Below are 19,891 nucleotides of genomic sequence, written 5' to 3'. Positions count from 1 at the left end.
CTGTAACCAATTTTTGAGAATTATAATGAAACCAGTCACTGAAAATAAGAACAGTGTGATCATGGCGATCATCTTTGATGATTCCTCTTTATGCTTTAGCTGTTTGAAAAAGTCAAAGAAGTCTGTCCCAATGTGCATGAGAAGATCAGAGCTATTTCTGCAGATCTCAACCAGAGTGACTTTGCCATCAGCAAGGAGGACATGCAGGAGCTTCTTTCCTATACAAACATCATCTTCCACTGTGCCGCCACTGTCCGCTTTGATGACCACCTGAGGTACAGTCCTGTTTCCCTCTTGTGACTTATATTATCCTTGTCTGTGTGCATACACGTGTGTGTAAGTTTCTTTATGGTTTCTGGGAGTTTTTTTAATGACATATTATCAATAAAAAAAAAATACAAAGGAATAAAACTTCTTCAAAATGTTACCATCCAGAGATAACCATTTAATATTGTGGAGAATATCCATTTCAATTTTTCTTTATGCATCCGTAATAAAATACATTTATGCGCAATTTTACAAAAAAGAGCAAGATATTGAAAATGATGTTTTGCAACCTGTTCAGTTATATTTTTAGATATCTTTCATTGTCAGTTGATATCCTATTATATTTGTAATGACTCCAGCACATTCCATTGTACATGTGTGTAACATGATCAACCAGTTCTGTAGTGGTGAATGTTTTTTGGAGTGTTTTCATTTTTCGCTATTATAAGCAACTCTGCAATGAACATCTCTGTGCATACTTTTTTATATACCTTTGTACTTTTTCTTTGAGTAAATTCCCAGATGTAGGATTGTTAGACACATAGCAGATGTGCGTAGGTTATGAAAAATTTTTGTTTCTATATAGTAAAGGTAGTGATTTTTAATATAACTTATAAATGGATACCTTATTGAATTATATTACTGCTCATCTCAGGTTTGTTTGTTTTTTCAACTGCTTCTGTTTGTTTTCCGGATATACAATTATATATTTATGATTGCTTTTGCGGTTATAAGACTGGAGCTTGAGAGCAATGTTAAATAGTGATTGTAGGCATCCTTCTTGGCTCTGACTTTAAAATCAGTGCTCCTGGAGTTCCCGTCATGGTTCAGCAGAAACGAATCTGACTAGTATCCATGAGGACGCAGGTTCAATCTCTGGCCTTGCTCAGTGGGTTAAGAATCCGGGGTTGCCGAGACCTGTGGTGTAGGTTGCAGATGCAGCTCAGATCTGGTGTTGCTGTAGCTGTGCCATAGGCCAATAGCTAGAGTCCCAATTCAACCCCTAGCCTGGGAATCTCCATATGCCATGGGTGCAGCCCTAAAAAACACAAAAAATAAAATCAGTGCTCCTAACTTTTTACCATTAAGCATGATACAGGCTAGCAAGTTGAAATATGTTTTTGAATTATTTTATTCCTTTTAGTGAATTTATAAAAATTGAACTCGAAATATATATGAATGTCCTTTTTAAACTTTTCAAAATATAGATACATGATCATATATTTTTTCTCTTTTTGAATTAGATTAATAGGTTCCTTGATATTGTATGAAACAAACATTTCTAGAAAGAACTATTTCATTGTCATATTTAAATAGATTTCTATTCTATTAGGTTAAAGATTTTGACATCACATTTTTTTTGTCTGACCTATACCTTTGAGATGGAAACATATTTCTCATTCTGTATACACTGTTGCTCTCCTCCGATTTATTTGAATTTTCCCACTTAAGTTAGGTGCCTAATTTATGTTTTTTATGCTTTTGATGGCTGTTCAAAAGCCCTTTTATAAATTCACAGGACTGTGGTTTTTCCTTCCAGTTGGTTTAGAATCGCGTAACCTCTAAATGCAGTATGCACCACGCATCAATGAATAGGATTTATGTGCATAGAACACATCATCAATGTATAAACACATTCCCAATATCTCATCACTATGTGGCCGTGACCCATACTTTTCCTCCTGGGAATCTCCATTCTGCCACAAAAGCCAGATGGATATGCCAGTTATTGGAGAGGGTGCAGCTCCAGCAAGGTGGGCTGTGAGTTACCTCACTGGATTTCCTTCTGCCCAATCTTCCCCAGACATGCTGTGCAGCTCAACGTCACTGCTACCCAGCAGCTGTTGCTCATGGCCAGTCAGATGCCAAAACTGGAAGCCTTCATACACATCTCCACTGCCTTTTCAAACTGTAACCTGAAGCACATCGATGAAGTCATCTATCCATGTCCGGTGGAGCCAAAAAAAATCATCGACTCCATGGAGTAAGTTGGGTTAACTGAGGCGGCAAAGGGTACGTGGATTGCTGTTCTCTTTGGTTCTTTGTGGTCATTCATTTCTAAGGTAACAGAGAGAGACAGCTTCAGAACGGTGCTAGCTTTAGCTACCTGTCCTTGCTGTTCCTTCTGTCCCTGGTGGGGAATACAGTCCTTGGTGATGGGGAAGGATGGGGTAGAAAAGTCCTACAGAAAAGCTGTATGAAATAGTCTATGACTACATGAGGTACTTGAAAATACTTTACATGGAAGTGGTTTCTCACTTCATAATGAACTCAACCTTGCTACTAGATAAAGGAAGTATAATATAGAGCATGAAACATTCAGAAGACATGTTTTGGCATCAGACTGGCAAAAGTTCTGCAACTTACTCGCTGTGTGACTTTGAGCAAATTAAGCCTCTCTGAGCCTTCGTTCCTTCATCTGTAAAATGGGGCTACTAATAGTACCCATCCTTATGGTTCTGATGATAAAGTAATTTATATAGGGCAGTTATTGCAGTGCTAGGGTGTGTTTAATAGCAGTTAATCAGAAAGTGAATATGCCGCAGGTGGGCCTAAAAAAAAGGGAGTTCCCCTTGTGGCTCAGTGGGTTAAGAACCTGACTAGTATCCATGAGGATGTGGTTTTGATCCCTGGCCTTGATGTTCAGAAGGTTAAGGATCTGATGTTGCCGCAAGCTGTGACACAGATGTGGCTCGGATCTGGCTTTGCCATGGCTGTGGCATGTAACTCCAATTTGACCTCTAGCCCAGGGACTTGAATATGCCACAGGTGCGGCCTTAAAAAAGAAAAAAACATGGTTAATAAAGAAGAACGAATAGAGAGAGGGAAGTCCCCCACACTTCAAATATGGCAGAAGGTATCTCTCTTGACCTATTCAGCTGAAAGGCACTATGCTTACTGTATTATTATGTAGGAGAAATAGAGGTCTAGCTTTTATCTCTTTTTGCCAACTAATGGGAACTGCTTTCTCCTTAAGACATGGCCCGGCCTCAGAATAAGTATGTTTCTCTGTTCTGCCGCTTCCTTCTTCTATTTACCAAGTTGATCATGTCTTGTTTTTTTAAAAAAAGAATCTGCATAAAAAGTATTATAGGGGAGAAAATATACCATTTCACAGTGAATTCATCAGATTTTTAATTTCTTATAATACTGTATTTCTATTGAAGGTATTCTCTTTAAAAATGAAGCTTTAGCTGAACCAAGAGTTTATTCCCTTCAGGTCAAACATTTTTATCTCATACAGCTCTGAGAATAGATATTTTTACCTGTCATTTAAAAAGATCCAGGACAAAGAAAAATGAAAGTCACTTAAAGGAGCTGAGAGTTGTTAAAAGTTGCTAATAAATGGTGAGCTGCTTAATTGGTTCAAAGGAACCTTTCAGAGTCCAGAGTTTGTTAGGATATTTGGAGAAAAGATGCCACAGTTAGTGCAGAACGGTGGCTGTCTAGAGCCTGGGTGTGTTTTCAGGATGGACTTGATTTGTTTGCCATTTAGCCACCCTGTACACTGTTATCTCTTGGTAAATGTGGTATTTCTGGATGTGATAAGCCCAGGAAAGGAGCAGACCTCCTTTGATTCCAGACCCTGCCATTGAAGTTCCAGAAACTTCTTCCACCGTTAACTCTCTAACCCCTGACCTTAACACGATTTGAGGAGGAAGGGAGAGGTCTCTGAGAGGTCACGAGAGAGAAGAGGTAGGAAGTGGAGATTCAGCTCACCCAGGTAAGAGGCTTTTTAGGAATTCCGTACCACTTCCTGCTTCCCAAACTGTCTCCAGACACTAAAACCCCCCAGATTTCAAGGAATGAGCTCACCTCCCAGAGGAGCTGATTTACCACCAGGCATTCAGCACTTCCCACGCTCCCTACTACATGTCAACTGGTAAAGACAGGTAATGGCTTCATGACTGATGATCAAACTGTAATTGACATTTGTACCGTGGTTATGTCTGTCCTGAATGGCTCTCCAAGGAGAACAAGTATTTCAAAATATATAGATGGCCAAAGGGAACTAGGAATATAATTATAATTTGCCTCGACAGAATATGTTTTGAATACAATTAGGAAACTAAGGTTTTGTGGGTTTTTTGGGGTTTTTTTGTTTTGTTTTGTTTTGTTTGTTTTTAAATAGGAAGAACCGTCATTACCCAATGTATTTATTCAAAATGTTATACTCAGGGGAGTTCCCATGTGGTGCAGTGGAAATAAATCTGACTAGTATCCATGAGGATGAGGGTTTGATCCCTGGCCTTGCTCAATGGGTTAAGGATCCAGCCTTGCCATGGGTTGTGGTGTAGGTTGCAGACATGGCTCAGATCCCATGTTGCTAACGCTGTGGTGTAGGCCAGTGGCTACAGCTCCAATTCAGCTTCTAGCTTGGGAACCTCTCTATGCCACAGGTGTGGCCCTAAGAACAACAGAAAAAAAAAATTGTTACACTCAGGAGTTCCTTTGCGGTTCAGCAGGTTAAGAATGTGACTAGTATCCATGAAGATGTGGGACGGATCCCTGGCCTCACTCAGTGGGTTGAGGACCTGGGGTTGCCACAAGATGTGGCGTAGGTTGCACCTGTGGCCATAATTTGACCCCTAGCCGGGGAATGTCGGTATGCCACAGGTGCAGCCCTAAAAAGAAAATAAAAATGTTATACTCAGGACCTCCTGTCCAGCATCATCCCTCCCAGCACACATACATACACACACACATATACATTTGTGCTGCAGTCACATGGAAGTACTTACACCCCTCTCTCTCTCTCTCTCACCTCTTCTGCCTCTGCTTATGGGGTTTCTCTTTCTGGAAATGCTTCCACCTCTGCTTCCCCTGATGAGCTCCTAATCAGACATCAAAGCTCTCCCCTGAAAGCCACTGGGCTCAGGTGGCTGTTTGCCAATGGTGCTCACCTTCATCATTGAGCTCAGCATAGGCCACTCTAAACCTCTGGTTGGTTGTTCTCCAGTGGACAAGCTCCTCAAAGGAGGAGAATGTCTCTTGCTCCTTCTTGTTGGCCTGTGCCTGCACATAGTAGGGACTCAAATATTTGCTGAATGAATGAAAAGTTTTTGACAGAACTGAATGATCATTGCTCATATTGCCCTGGCTGGGATTTTTTCGTGTTCTTTGTTTAGATAAAGCAAGAATAGATGACAGTTCCATAGCAAGCTGATATTTGGAGATGTGAAGTCTTGTGTGTAAAACACCTATATACCCACATCTTATCCCTGTCTCCTCTTAAACTTTGAATAAAATCTGTGTTTAAGTTTGAAATAGTGTTTCGAATAAAGCCTTGCAGCTCCTCACCAGCGAAACCGTTGTTCATGACTATTTGACGTCTTCTGAAGTTTCAGAATGACAAATAGTGTTGAAGTTAGTCTGAAAAAATATTAAGGCATCTAAATCCAGGTTTGGTTGTTGTGTTTTAAGAAAATATTTTTCTCCAATTTCTTCTCTATTTTTTAATTGGCCTGTAGTTAAAATAAAATTGCTTTCCAGAGTTCCCATTGTGGCTCAGCAGGTTAAGAACCCAACATAGTGTCCACAAGGATGCAGGTTTGATCCCTGGCCTCACTCAGTGGGTTAAGGATCTGGCATTGCCACAAGCTGTGGCATAGGTCACAGATGCAGCTTGCGTCCTGCATTCCCATGGCTGTGGTGTAGGCCTCATCTTCAGCTCCTGGGAACTTCCATATGCTGCAGGTGTGGCCATAAAAAGAAAAAAATAAGTGAATTAAAAAAATAAATTACTTTCTAAGACTTCTAGGTTTCTATTTCCCTTGGAAATTTTTATTAACAATAATGCTATGGGGTCTGGCCACTGTCATTTTCTTAACATTAAAATAACCCTCATTTTCTTCTTTTTTTGGGGGGGTGGGGTCTTTTTAGAGCTGCATCTGTGGCATATGGAGGTTCCCAGGCTAGGGGTCAGAGCTACAGATGCCAGCCTACACCACAGCCATAGCAACACAGGATCTGAGCCACGCCTGCGACCTACACCACACCTCAAAGCATTGCCAGATCCTTAACCCACGGAGCAAGGGGGTTAAGTAATCCTTCAGAAGTCTCTCAGCTAGTAAGTCACAGAGACATGATTTTTCCTGATGGCCACATCATTCTGGTCATGTGGTTATGATCTTTCCAGTATATGCACATACTTGGCTGTGTCAAAGATTAAACAGTGGTTTCTTAAGATATAGGCTGTGCTGTCAAGGAGAACTTTCCTGATTATGCAGGCTGAAGAGATCCTTCTCAGTGCTGTTAACAAAGGGGAATGGGACCATGAACCAGACACAACCCCCACCACCCTTGCCCCCCTTCTTTTCAGCCCACCGTGTGTTCTGTCCATCCCACAGCCCAGCACCTCCCTTCTTTCAGCTCACATCTGAACAGGGTAGAATATCTATGGGCTATAGGAGAGAAAACGATCAATTTCATGGTACTGGAGGTGGTGGGAAGGCTCTATAAAGACAGGCATGGGACATAGACTTGGAAGACTATGCACAGTGGGGATAGGTCAGATGGGGCACTAGGAGGCAATGGAGGAGGAAATCTTGGGGCATGCCTGGGTGGAACTGTAAAGTCCATTTTGGCATCACATATGTGTAGGGAAGCTATTAGAGATGAGTTAGAAAGAGATACTGGAGTCATACTCTGGACATGTTCAGTATCATGCAGAGGATTTTATTTAATTCTGTAGGCAATGGGAGTCCATTGAAAGAGGTCTCTGTGTGTGTGTGTGTGCGTGCATGCACACGCACAGGATTTTGGTTGTTTCAGTTTTTTTATTAAAATATAGTTGATTTACAATGTTGTGCCAAATTCTGGTATGCAAAGTGACATCTATATACATATATGCTATTTTATATATATGTGTGTATATATATATATACACACACACACACACACATCTATATACATATATGCTATTTTATATATATGTGTGTGTGTATATATATATATACACACACACACACACACACATTCCCTTTTCTTATTTTATCTTTCATCAGGGTCTATCCCAAGAGATTGGATATCATTCCCTGTGCTATATAATAGGACCTTGTTGTTTATCCATCCTAAATGTAATAGTTTGCATCTACCAACCAAACTCTGGGCCCATCCCACTCCCTCCCCCTTCCCCCTAGCATCCACAAGTCTGTTCTCCCTATCCATGATCTGTTTCTGTTTTGTAGATAGGTTCATTTGTGCTATATCTTAGATTCTACATGTAAGTGATATCATATGGTATTTGTCTTTCTCTTTCTGACTTATTTCACATAGTATAATAATCTCTAATTGTATTGTTTCATTTTGTTTTAATCAAGGGAAGACTTTGATGAAACTGAGCTTTAGGAATATTAATATGGTCATGGGGGGATGGAGGCAAATGAGCATGGGGAGTCTCCAGAGTCAGGGAGAGCCATTACCTAGGATGGAGTGGTGAGGAGGACTAGAACTTTCAGAGTGGCAGCAGACATAGAAAACACCTATGTGTCTAGGGAGAGAAAAACCAATAGGATGCGACTACTGCTTTGTCTATGGGGTTGCACATACTTTACCCATTATCAGATTAGAACATGCGTGATCAGAGTTCCTGCTGTGGCACAGCAGGTTAAAGATCTGTCTTGTTTCCGTGCTGGTGAAGGTTCAATCCCTCACTCACTCAGCACAGTGGGTTAAGGATCTGGCATTGCTCCAGCTGTGGCATAGGCTTCAGCTGCTGCTCAGATTCTATCCCTGGCCTAGGAACTTCCATATGCTATGGGTGCAGCCAAAAAAAAAAGATATATGATTGTCAGGACTTACCTTACATCCATAGTGCCAGGGACTTTATTCCTTTAAACTTCAAATTTTATTGAAATTTGTGCTCCAAGAAGCAATGCCTTTTTGAGAGCTGTCTCAATGTATTGAAGTCCTTTTTGGGGTGTTTTTTTGTTGTTTTTGTTTGTTTGTTTGTTTTTAGGGTCACACCTATGGCATATGGAAGTTCCAAGTAGGGGTCTAATCTGAGTTACAGCTGTCTGTCTATACCACAGCCACAGCGATGCAGGATCTGAGCAATGTATGCAACCTACACCACAGCTCATGGCAGATTCTCCGACCCACTGAACAAGGTCAGGGATTGAACTCACATTCGTGGGTGTTAGTTGGATTTATTTCTGCTGCACCACAGCAGGAACTCCTATTCAAGTCTTAATAACTTCATCTTGTGTAGTGGCATGATTTTAAATTAGTGATTTCCCAATTTGACCATAAGGATCACCAGATTATCAGACTCTCACCCCTAAGGACTGATTCAGTGGTTGAACAACCACGCTTGGGAAATAGTGCCTTAAGGTGCTCTTCTTCATTTAAGTTTTCATTTGAAATAAGGTTCATTCATATTCCAATAATCGATTACCCTCTCCCCTCATTTTGTGTTGTCTTTCAATTTCTAGATGGTTTAATCCAGCCAAAGGGTTCCTGGTTGATTTGTACTTATTAAAATTCACACTTTTTTTTTTGTCTTTTTGCCATTTCTTGGGCCGCTCCCATGGCATATGGAGGTTCCCAGGCTAGGGGTCGAATCGGAGCTGTAGCTCCCGGCCTACGCCAGAGGCACAGCAACGCGGGATCCGAGCCGCGTCTGCAACCTACACCACAGCTCACGGCAACGCTGGATCCTTAACCCACTGAGCAGGGGCAGGGATCAAACCCGCAACCTCATGGTTCCTAGTCGTTAACAACTGCGCCACGACAGGAACTCCAAAATTCACACTTTTTAAGCTACCTGGCCACCAGAGGACACAGCTGATGTGCCAGGTGAAACAGAAACAGGTGTTTCTTGGAGTTCCCGTTGTGGCGCAGTGGTTAACGAATCCGACTAGGAACCATGAGGTTGCGGGTTCGATCCCTGCCCCTGCTCAGTGGGTTAACGATCCGGCGTTGCCGTGAGCTGTGGTATAGGTTGCAGACGTGACTCGGATCCCGCGTTGCTGTGGCTCTGGCGTTGGCCGGTGGCTACAGCTCCGATTCGACCCCTGGCCTGGGAACCTCCATATGCCACGGGTGCGGCCCAAGAAAGAGCAACAACAACAACGACAAAAAAAAAAGAAAAAAAAAGAAACAGGTGTTTCTTGAATCAAACACTAATTGCAATTAGCTGCAGGTAAAGAGTGTGAGAAGCAGAAGGAGGAGGAGTCCTGCAGCTGACAGCAGCAGCCCCAGTAACAGAAGCCCCAGTAATTTCCCTTTGGGAAATTGGAAAAGAGGTCAAATGTTGGAGAGTAGTTAAGCCTTTTGTGCTGAAGAACATGTTGTTAAAACTAAGAGTGTTCATTCTAGGGAAAAGGAAAAAGCTAATTTTAGTGCTTATGCTTTTATTGTCAGGATTGCTACAGCATTAAGATGGCACCTATGCAGCCAATAAAACATTGAAAATTCTGTATAACTTTTCATATTACCAGACTTTAGTGAACCAGAGCAGGGTTAAGTTGTTTTTTAAACAAACTGAATAATTTTCATATTATCAGGCCATTTGAGCAGGAATAGGTGCTCAATAGATGTCCACAGGGAAATACAGAGGCCAAGTTACCACAAGCCTTAGGCTCTTGGATACACCCTTCTCCTCAGTAAAAGATTCAAATTTATTTTGAAGCCAGTTAAATTTACTCTGAAGCCATGTCTGCCAAACTGAAGTTGGTCAACATTTAACCTTTAAGCTTCCCAGCACTTTTTGCTGCTGTTAGGGGATACTTTAATTTCCAATTTTCCTTCATTCTCTGCAGAGACATCCCCTCTCGTATATTTATAGTCTCCCTACAGTCCCATCTCCTTCTGAGTTCACCTATTCTCTCTTATTGTCCATCTCAGCTGCCCAAACCTTCTATAGAGCATAAACTGGGAGTTCCTGTTGTGGCTCAGGGGTAACAAACCTGACTAGTATCCATGAAGACATAGGTTCGATCCCTGGCCTCATTCAGTGGGTTAAGGATCCAGCGTTGCCGTGAGCTGCAGTGTATGCCACAGACAAGGTTGGATCCCATGTTGACTGTGGCTGTGGCATAGGCTGGCACCTGCAGCTCCCATTCAGCCTCTAGCCTGGAAACTTCCAAATGCATGGGTGTGTCCCTTAAAATTAAAAAAAAAAAAAAAGAACATAGGAGTTCCCATTGTGACACAGTGGTCAACAAATCCGACTAGGAACCATGAGGTTGCGGGTTTGATCCCTGGCCTTGCTCAATGGGTTAAGGGTCCAGCATTGCCGTGAGCTGTGGTGTAGGTCGCAGACGCTGCTCGGATCCTGCGTTGCTGTGGCTGTGGTGTAGGCCAGCGGCTACAGCTCCAATGAGACCCTCAGCCTGGGAATCTCCATTTGCCCCAGGAGTAGCCCTAGAAAAGACAAAAAGACAAAAAAAAATTATTGCATTTACTGAATAACATAACTCATTCCTAAGGCAGAAAGGTCATTGGACACAGAGATTAAAAAAAACAAAAAACAAAAACATAATCTCTGCTCTGCTTGACTCATGGTAAAGTGAGGAAACAGACAATGAGCAAGAGCATAGGGCATGATAATTGCAATAATCAAGGAAGGACATAATCCAGTTGAGAGAAGAGGGCAAATGTAACCATGAGGCAGTGTGTCCAGTATTTACTCCCCAGAAAGCTTTTCCTGATAGACCATTCAACTTGCACTGCCTATTTCATAAGAGAAAATTAGGAAAGATACATATTCCTCTTGCTATTTAATTCAATAAATACATAAATTATGAAATGATTAATGATATTAGATTGATTAAATAAGATTCAAAGCAAAAAAACCCAGTAATATTTAGAATAAATTGCGCATGCGCGCGCGCACGTGTGTGTGTGTGTGTGTGTGTGTGTGTGTGTGTGTGTGTGTGTGTGTGTGAGAGAGAGAGAGAGAGACACATACACACACACACAGACTTCTGAAATCTTCAATAACTTTTTGCTGCTTTTGAAATTATTTCAGTAGAGGTTTGGAATTTGGAACCTATGGGTTCAGACATCTTCCTGAGTTGGTTTATATGGTGTCTTTTTTCCATGCCAACTTATTTACTGTTGGAAAAACAAACAGCAGCAGCAAATCAAACTTTGGTAAAGAAGGGCATGAACCGATTTTAGGTCCTGAAAAGAGCCTCACTCAATCAATGGATATACATATCTCTTACACTCATCTCCTCTTTGAACCCAGGAAGTGGCTAGATGAGATATGGTCTGTTTGGCTGCCTTAGAAAAGAAATCTTCAAACCAGCTATTACCTTTGTATGCTCCTTGGTTGTTTCACTTAAAATAAGAATGTTTTAGATTTGTTGACTCATTTTGTTTGATCAAATAGCTTTCAGTGCAGTTGTAAATATTCTTGTTTGTCCTTATGGTAACCTGAAAATTTAGAACAGATGTAGTTATTGCCATTTTTCACAAGTGAAAATGGAGGAAACAAGATAATTTAATTGAATATAGGTGGAACTACAAATATTGGAGACACGCCATCTACAGAACACTATAACTTCTTTTGCTTTATGTTCTTAGAAACCTAATGAAACTAATATTTTCTAAGACAAGCTAACTCACTAAATTCTTTACAGCCTTATTGAAATTAGGCTGTATTTCGTCTTACCCAGTTTTTGTAACCTGTATGTTTTCGCAAGTGGAAAAAAATGTTCTCGGGTCAATCAATTCACTGGTGACCCACAAATGAGAAGAGGTACATTATTATAAAGATGAAGAGGTACCTGCATGATCCCTTACTCTCTCCCAACCCTCAGGTGACCATACAATTGAAATATCTTCTGTTTTTCTAAGTATTTGCAGTTGTTTTGAATTCTAGGGACTTCAGGACACTAAGCACTAGTGGCAGCAGAGCTAGGAAAACCAAACCATCAGAGGCAGTGCTCATGTTCTTCTCCAATATCAAATGAGAGTTATTGAACTTGAGAATTATGTTTCTAAATAAGTCTTGGCATTCAGCACATCTTAAATTCTCAGCAGTTTGTCATAGGAGGAAAAAGATAATTGCTAAGATTTTTCTGCAATCAAAATAGTATGACTGTGCTTGGTCCATTAAAACAGGAATAAATGTACCAAACATATAGATTATAAAAATCACACTGATAGAATTCGCATTGTGGCTCAACAGTAACGAACCCAACTAGTAACCATGAGGATGCAGGTTTGATCCCTAGCCTCACTCAGTGGGTTAAGGATCCGGCGTTGCCATGAGCTGTGGTATAGATTGCAGACACAGCTTGCATCTGGCATTGCTGTGGCTTGTGGTGTAGGCTGGCAGCTGCAGCTCCAACTGGACACCTAGCCTGGGAACTTCCATATGTTATGGGTACAGCCCTAAAAAAGACAAAAACAAAATCACACTGACATATTCAGATGGCCTAATTTTCCAAAACTATGTTATATATCAAAAATTTAACCAAATCTATCAGCTAAGAGAGACATGATTTAATTGACAATAATTTCATTACTCTCAGAGAAGAGTAGATAGACTTTGGGATTATCATAATAGTGCTGCCATCTTTTTAAAAAAAAAGTTGAGGCTGTTGCCATGGTAACTAGTATTTGTGATATAGGTCTTCTTGTAAGTAGAGGTATCCAATGGTCACTCTTATCAAAACTGCTTCAGAGTACTATAGTACTTGACAGACTCTTAATAGTTCTTAGAGCACTTCAGAACTCATTGGAAATCTCTGGAAATGATTACTAAGTTATTATTAGCACAGATTCTAAACAGACCTTCCAAATACAGTTCATGTATTGGCTAAAACAGATTGTAAGTCTGCTAAATGTAGTTGCTTCTCACTGTGAGCAGAATTTTAAAAATTCCCAGTTGAGAGTGACAAGACTGGTGCCCTAGGTTGTACCTGGACAACACTGACATATCTTGGATGACAGCCTCTCAAGTCCATGACCACAGCAGCTGGCTAGCCTGCTGTGGGGCACATGACTGCGGGGCACATGACATTCACAACACGTTCAATGTATGTACCTCTGTACCTGTGGGAGAGGAAATAATTGAAGATGAGAGATTGAGTCTCAGTAATCAAGTAGCAGATTGCATAGCTGTTAGGTTACTCTATCAAGGAGGGAGGCTGTGGATTCAACTTGGAAGGTTGGGCTGAGCAGAGGAGGGCAAGAAACTCACCCATCAGGCATCATTTGGACAGGCATACTCAAGCATTTGTGTCCTCCAAGAGTTCCAAATTCCTAAACTCAAGCTAGAAAGTGGAAGTTTTGTTTGATGTTGGTGTCTCACAATTTCTTTTGGGTCTATTGTCCAACATGTTACTTTTTTTTTTTTTAATTTCATGGCCACACCCATGGCATATGGAAGTTCCCAGGTCAGGGATTGAAGATGAGCAGCAGCTGCGGCAACACCAGATCCTTTACCCCACTGCGCTGGGTGGGAGATTAAAGCTGCACCTCTGCAAGTGACCCACGCTGCTGCCGTCAGATTCTTAAGCCACTGTGCCATGGTGGGAACTCCTAGAATGCTTTTTTACTCTGACTCCCTTCAGGTGGTTAGATGATGCTATTATTGATGAGATCACACCCAAGCTGATCGGGGATCGGCCCAATACGTACACCTACACCAAAGCCTTGGGAGAGATGGTGGTACAGCAGGAGAGTGGGAACATCAACATCGCCATCATACGTCCCTCCATCGTGGGAGCAACCTGGCAGGAGCCTTTCCCGGTAAGCCTACCTGTCTGGATTCCATGCTTTGCTCCAAACCAGCATCCTTCCAGCCCAGTTACTTCCCGATGTTTTTTTCTTCCCCCCATTTCAGAATGTACAGCTGAGTGCATCAAATCAAACATGAACCCACTGTATTAAGACCAAAGTCCACATTTATTTGAAGATTTATCCAGCATGGGGCTCCTCTGGGAGTTCCACTGACTGTCCTGGAGTTGGGTGGAAATCTTAAATTAGCTTGTTATTAGCTCTAGTCTCAAAATTCCTATGGGAAATAGTTTAGTTCTTGGCTTCCCCACTATAGTTTAAATATACCAGAGTGTTCCTGGTGGCCAAATTGGTAGTGTGTACCACTGCCAGGGTAAATAGGAATCACAAAACTCACAGAAAGACCTCAGTTGAGGAATAATTTTTTTATCCCTGTATGCTGCTATATCGTTTTGAAAGTATTTTGAATTTTACCATCTTCTTTAAAGCAATTCTGTGAAGCTTTTAGGACAGATAAATCTGAGCTCCCTTACTGACTGACATGGAGCCTTTGAGTTGTTGCATCTATAAAACTGGGCTAATCCCACCCACTGTCTAATCCCATTTAAGGGTTGATCAAATGAGAAGATGTATGAGGAGTGCTTGGTGCAGTGCCTGGTCCCTGGTAAAAGGCTCAGCAGATATTAATCCCTTCAGCTTCTCTCCCCTCTGTCCCATTTTACACATACATTTTGACTTCCACAGATAAAGAAATAGACATAATAAGATCAGTTGACTTCCTAAGGACTTAGGGGACAAACCGAAAAGACATTTTTCTCCAACCGCTCCTAAATAGAATCTTTCCTCTAACATCTGTAAGCAAGCTAAGATAGATAGATAGGGAATAGTTAGAAAGCTATGGCTCTTACGATTTTCAAGAAATAGACATTTTCTACAAACCATGTTTGAAATGTTCCCCTGGGGGTTAAAAGCAGGCCCAGGTGGAGAAAATGAATTGGTTAGCAAATTACAATATTAAGACAAAATCCAATTTAGCTCCTGAAATATCATAACTTGAGACCATCCATGATTCCTGCTATAAAAAAAAAAAATGCTGGCAGAATTTTAATTCTTGCACAAATCAAGTACAGAAAATATCCAGTCCTTTGTTGTTGATCTCTGTGATCTTAGAACTGCTGGATTAGACAGTTCTGTTGGCTGGGATCTCAGTGCTCTTGTTTGAAGTTTAAGATTAGACTGCAGATGGTCTAAAGGTCTAATGATTTTCGGACATGGGGAACCAATAGAGATTTTTTTCTTATTTTTTTTTTTTAGGGTTGGGTTGATAACCTAAATGGACCTAGTGGGCTCATTATTGCGGTATGTATAATGGTGTAGAAATAATTCCTTGAAATCTAGTGGAGGGATAGTAGCAAAATGCCAGTGTTGGGTTAGCTTCATTGATGCAAAACCATAAACATTATTTTACTACCTACAGTTGATAGAACTTATTTCACTTTTGCTGATTGGAAAATAGAGGCATAATGAAATTAATTATCCGTGGATATTATCATCAGAAAAACAGAAGTACTGGGATATCGATTACTACTTAAGAGTTTTATTTTTGGAAAGTCTTTGAACCTCTAGGACATTGACTATTTCCCTTAGTTAACACAAGATGGGGCTGTTTCCTCCTTTTTGCTCTAACCATAACTTGAATTAGTCCAGTGAATTAGGGATGCAATAAAACTTATATCCACAAAATTATTAAATTTATGGACATGTGGACAGAAATTACATAAATACATCAATAATGATTTCTTAATAGATACAAGAAAGTAAACTACCAGTTGAAGCAAATTTTTCAGATATAGTGATTATCTTTTCAACAATAGTCCTCTTGGTCAGCAGCCTTTGTGTGTGTCTCCCTTGATCCAGAGAGCTGTGGTGCTTCCCAGTTCACACTGGATCATTTTAGGGCTGGACCCACACCTCTCCTCTTTAGGACAATGAACAGGAATTCAGTTCTTTAAATGAGTTTGCATCTTATTAGGGATCTCATGTTTCAGACTATGCCTCTGTTCTTCTCAGAACTAGATCCCACATGAACTAAAATACAGATATTTGACAGTGTATTATGACTCCTTGTCCAAGACAGTAACAGTGAACTTCTAATTTTTTCATTTCTAGCACCTCCTCTCTTTCTGTTTCCTACCTGCCTTCAACTCTTAAGGCTTAGTTGGGGCGAACATTTGGTGACTTAGAATGTAATTATTTGCACATGATTTCAGAGTGAATTTTATTGCGTTGTTTACAAAGCTACGCATTTATTCAAATTTTCTAAAATTTTCCAAACTGGTTTATGTTAAGGGAAAGGTAACTAGTTATAAGAAAACAGAAATTAGGACCATAAGAAAGTACTGCAAACTGATGTTGAAAACATGCAGGGTATAAATGATTACTTCATCAAATCAGTAAACATGACCTTTTACTAACTGACTTATTTACTTTTTTTTTTTTGTCTTTTTAGGGTTACACCCACGGCATATGGAGGTCCCCAGGCTAGGGGTTGAATCGGAGCTACAGCTGCGGGCCTACTCCACAGCCCCAGCAATGCCAGATCCGAGCCGCGTCTGTGACCTACACCACAGCTCACTGCAATGCCAGATCCTTAACCCACTGAGCGAGGCCAGGGATAGAACTAGCAACCTCATGTTTCCTAGGTGGATTTGTTTCCACTGCACCATGACAGGAACACCATACTTATTGAGATGACTTTTATTAACATGAATAATTCCCAGTTCTTACGTCTATATGATATCAGTGATCTGTGAAGTAAACAAAAATACTGAACAAAAATGAATAATGGTGGTTTTTCCCCAAGTAATAAGTTTCTGTTAAATAGTAGAATTTTATTAATTTAAAAAAATGTTTCTTAAACTTCTAGTGTCTATTATTGCTTGTAAATTAGTAAGCACCAGCCGAAAAAGCATTATTTAAGAAATGGAAAACTAAATTAATGGGAAAGTTGGAGAACCTTAACTCTTAAAATACCTTGTGAATTAATTTTAAGATGTGAAAATCTACTCTTAGTGTTTATTAATTAACTGAATATATGAAGCCTGTCATGAATTAAAAGAATTTTACTCCCAAAAGGAACCATTAGTGATTCATGGAAATGTTGGAACTTGAGATGAACTTGAATATGGAGGTCAGTTGGGCTAAGAGCAGTGACCCTTACTTAGCACGGGAATTTAGCAAACAATGGATCAATTTTAGCTGTTATTACTAACAGAATGAGTATTATCTGATATTTACTGTAGCCCTGGCTGCTACTCAAGATCTGGCTGATATTTTATATCCTTTTCCCTGTGCAGGCTGGAAAGGGGTTTCTTCGGTGCGTAAGAGCCACTCCAATGGCTGTGGCAGATTTAATTCCAGCAGATACAGTTGTCAACCTCACCTTGGCTGTAGGATGGTACACAGCAGTTCACAGGTGGGAGAGCTTAAGCTGGCTTTCAAAGATTGGATGAGGCAAGGGGTGACTATGTTAGGTACCCTTTCAAAGTATATGCATTTTATTGTAGAAGACCCCAGAGGGTGTCCATCATGTATGCATGCAGTTTTTTATAAATGCCAATTACTATTTGGTTGATCATAGAGTAATGAATTCTTTAAATCATTTAACCATAAAATTCTGGATAAACAAAAAGCATATCTTTCTATTCAATAATCTAAAATACAACTTCCTTTTTTTAAGGCAAAGAAGATGAAAGTGGATGAAATGAGAATTTTTTTTTTAACTCCTCAGTTCCCAATAAAAGCTCAAATTTCAGATCACCATTAGGGCGAAGAGTATTTCCTAGTACGAAGAAAAAATAATAAATTGTATATTTGGCTTTGTTAGTAATAGGTAAACAAAATTATTTTTTTCTTAATTGAAAACAGACATTTAGATGTTTTCCAACCCAGCAGGGTATACCTGGATTTAGAAGAAAACATGGACTGTATTTTTACCCAGTGAAGATGTCAAGAAGTTAGAAATATGACCTGCTTTCTCATTGCCACCATTCTTCTATTTGCTCCATAAATGTATCAAACTATGTGAGATCTCTTCCTCATACACTACACTTGCCCTTTTCCTAGTCTTCTTCCATTTTGTTCGTTAACTCAAAGAAGGAACAAAGTGTTGCCAAAGTGTTCATGAGAATTATTTTTAAAAAACCTTTTTTATTATTTATTTATTTGTTTTTGGCCATGCCTACAGCATGTGGAAGTTCCCAGGCTAGGGATCAAACCTATCCCACAGCAGTAATCCAAGCCACTGCAGCGACAACATCTTAACCTTTAGGCCACCAGGAGCTCTGAAAAAAACCTTGTTTAAATGTTATTTTCCCTTATCTTTCTTTCAATAGTTCTCCATTTTGTATTTATATAACTTTTATTTTCCAGACCTAAGTCAGTATTGATCTACCATTGTACATCTGGCAACTTCAATCCCTGTAACTGGGGCAAAATGGGTAAGTGCCTACAGCCAATGCAACTCCCTAACGACTAGAGTCTACTCACAATTAGTGTCTGCCACAGGAAGAAAAATAGACCAAGTGTGTCATGGAGCTCAGAGTCTAATGGAGGAAAAGACAAAACATGGTAAAGAGACAAAAGTAATTGCACATTGTAAACATGTAAGAGTTAACTAGAATGTAGTGGTATACTAAAGGGCCCAGGAAGATAGCTGCATGATTATAAGAAAGAAGGGGTCCATTAGCTATAAAGATTTCAAAAATAGATAAAACCAAGTAAAAGTCAGCTATTATAAGCAATGTCAGTGATAAAATACTCCTCCTGCTAAGCAGCTGCTCTCATGCACAGCCCTTGCCTCCCAGCCACACCACTGAGAATGTGACATGATCAATGAATGGCCAAGTAGATTTAGAAGGGTCTGATAATATTAACTCATGTTATCGAGCCAGTGATACTCTATTAATGTATGCAGTTAGCCATAAGTGTAACTTTGAAAGTATCTTTTGAAGTAATTAATCTTGCTTAGATTAGAGAATTAGCTAATCAATCATATACTCTCCTTTGTCAATTTCAAAGTTGATTTTCTTGTGAATATCTGAAACTTTTAGATCATCTAATTTTTGTTTAGCCACTAGATGTTGAAAAAAATCAAATGTGCTGAATTGGTTAGAATCTGATTTCCAATTCAGAGCACTCTGCTGCGCTATTCTGTTTGCAGTTATTACTTCAGTCAAAGTGAAGTTAAAATTCTATATAAATAAAATCAAAATTGAGTCCAAATGAATACCTTTTGAAAAGAAGGACTGAATTTACAAATGTACACCTAAAGCTTTAAATTAGATTTTATACAAGTAATAATATTATTATTAAAAAAAAAAACTCTCATCCAAGTTCTTTAGATCATATAGCTAAATAATTCTGATACTATTTGAAAATATCAATAAATCTCCATCTCAGTAACAGAATTAAGATGTCACTCATAAAAGAGGCATTTAATAGAAGCAAACAAGATATCTTACGCTCTTCATGTAAAAAGATGCTACATGCAAATTCCATCCCCGAGATTCTTCTTCCACGCTGAAAATTCTTACTATATTTTTTATGGAATTGTTGAACATGTAATAGTTGAACATGATCTTAAAAATAACCTAGTGTGGTCACTTTACACATGAGGCCCAGAGAGAGTAAAGGATTTATTCAGTTCATATGGGGAGCTGGGCCCTGACAGAGGAGGTCTCAGGTCTCCTGAATGTGTAGTGACCACCCCACTAGGGATTCCTGAGAGTGAATATGAACACCTCTGGGAGGAAAAGACCCAGAAATCAGATGTTTCTTGAAAATCTTTTCTGTATAGTGTATTTATTTTTCATACAGATTTTTAGGTAGTTTCTTTCACAGAGGACAGTAATCACAGTACCATGAT

At 39.9% G+C, this 19,891-nt stretch overlaps 1 protein-coding gene across 4 annotated transcripts in view; it reads left to right on the top strand.

The window, feature by feature from the left end:
- FAR2 (fatty acyl-CoA reductase 2) overlaps window positions 1–19,891 on the top strand; it is a 175,522-nt gene that overhangs the window by 140,584 nt on the left and 15,047 nt on the right. For 3 of the 4 annotated variants that reach the window (XM_047787304.1, XM_047787305.1, XM_047787307.1), the window contains 6 exons: window positions 100–275; window positions 2,072–2,251; window positions 13,800–13,977; window positions 15,280–15,324; window positions 17,322–17,440; window positions 18,397–18,464. In XM_047787304.1, the coding sequence (XP_047643260.1) occupies window positions 100–275; window positions 2,072–2,251; window positions 13,800–13,977; window positions 15,280–15,324; window positions 17,322–17,440; window positions 18,397–18,464 (766 nt within the window). The remainder of the gene's footprint in view (window positions 1–99; window positions 276–2,071; window positions 2,252–13,799; window positions 13,978–15,279; window positions 15,325–17,321; window positions 17,441–18,396; window positions 18,465–19,891) is intronic. The other variant, XM_047787306.1, reaches the window with a different exon arrangement.

This window comes from Phacochoerus africanus, chromosome 7 (genome assembly GCF_016906955.1).
Source record: "Phacochoerus africanus isolate WHEZ1 chromosome 7, ROS_Pafr_v1, whole genome shotgun sequence".
NCBI lineage: Eukaryota > Metazoa > Chordata > Mammalia > Artiodactyla > Suidae > Phacochoerus > Phacochoerus africanus.
This window is presented reverse-complemented; position numbering and strand designations above follow the sequence as displayed.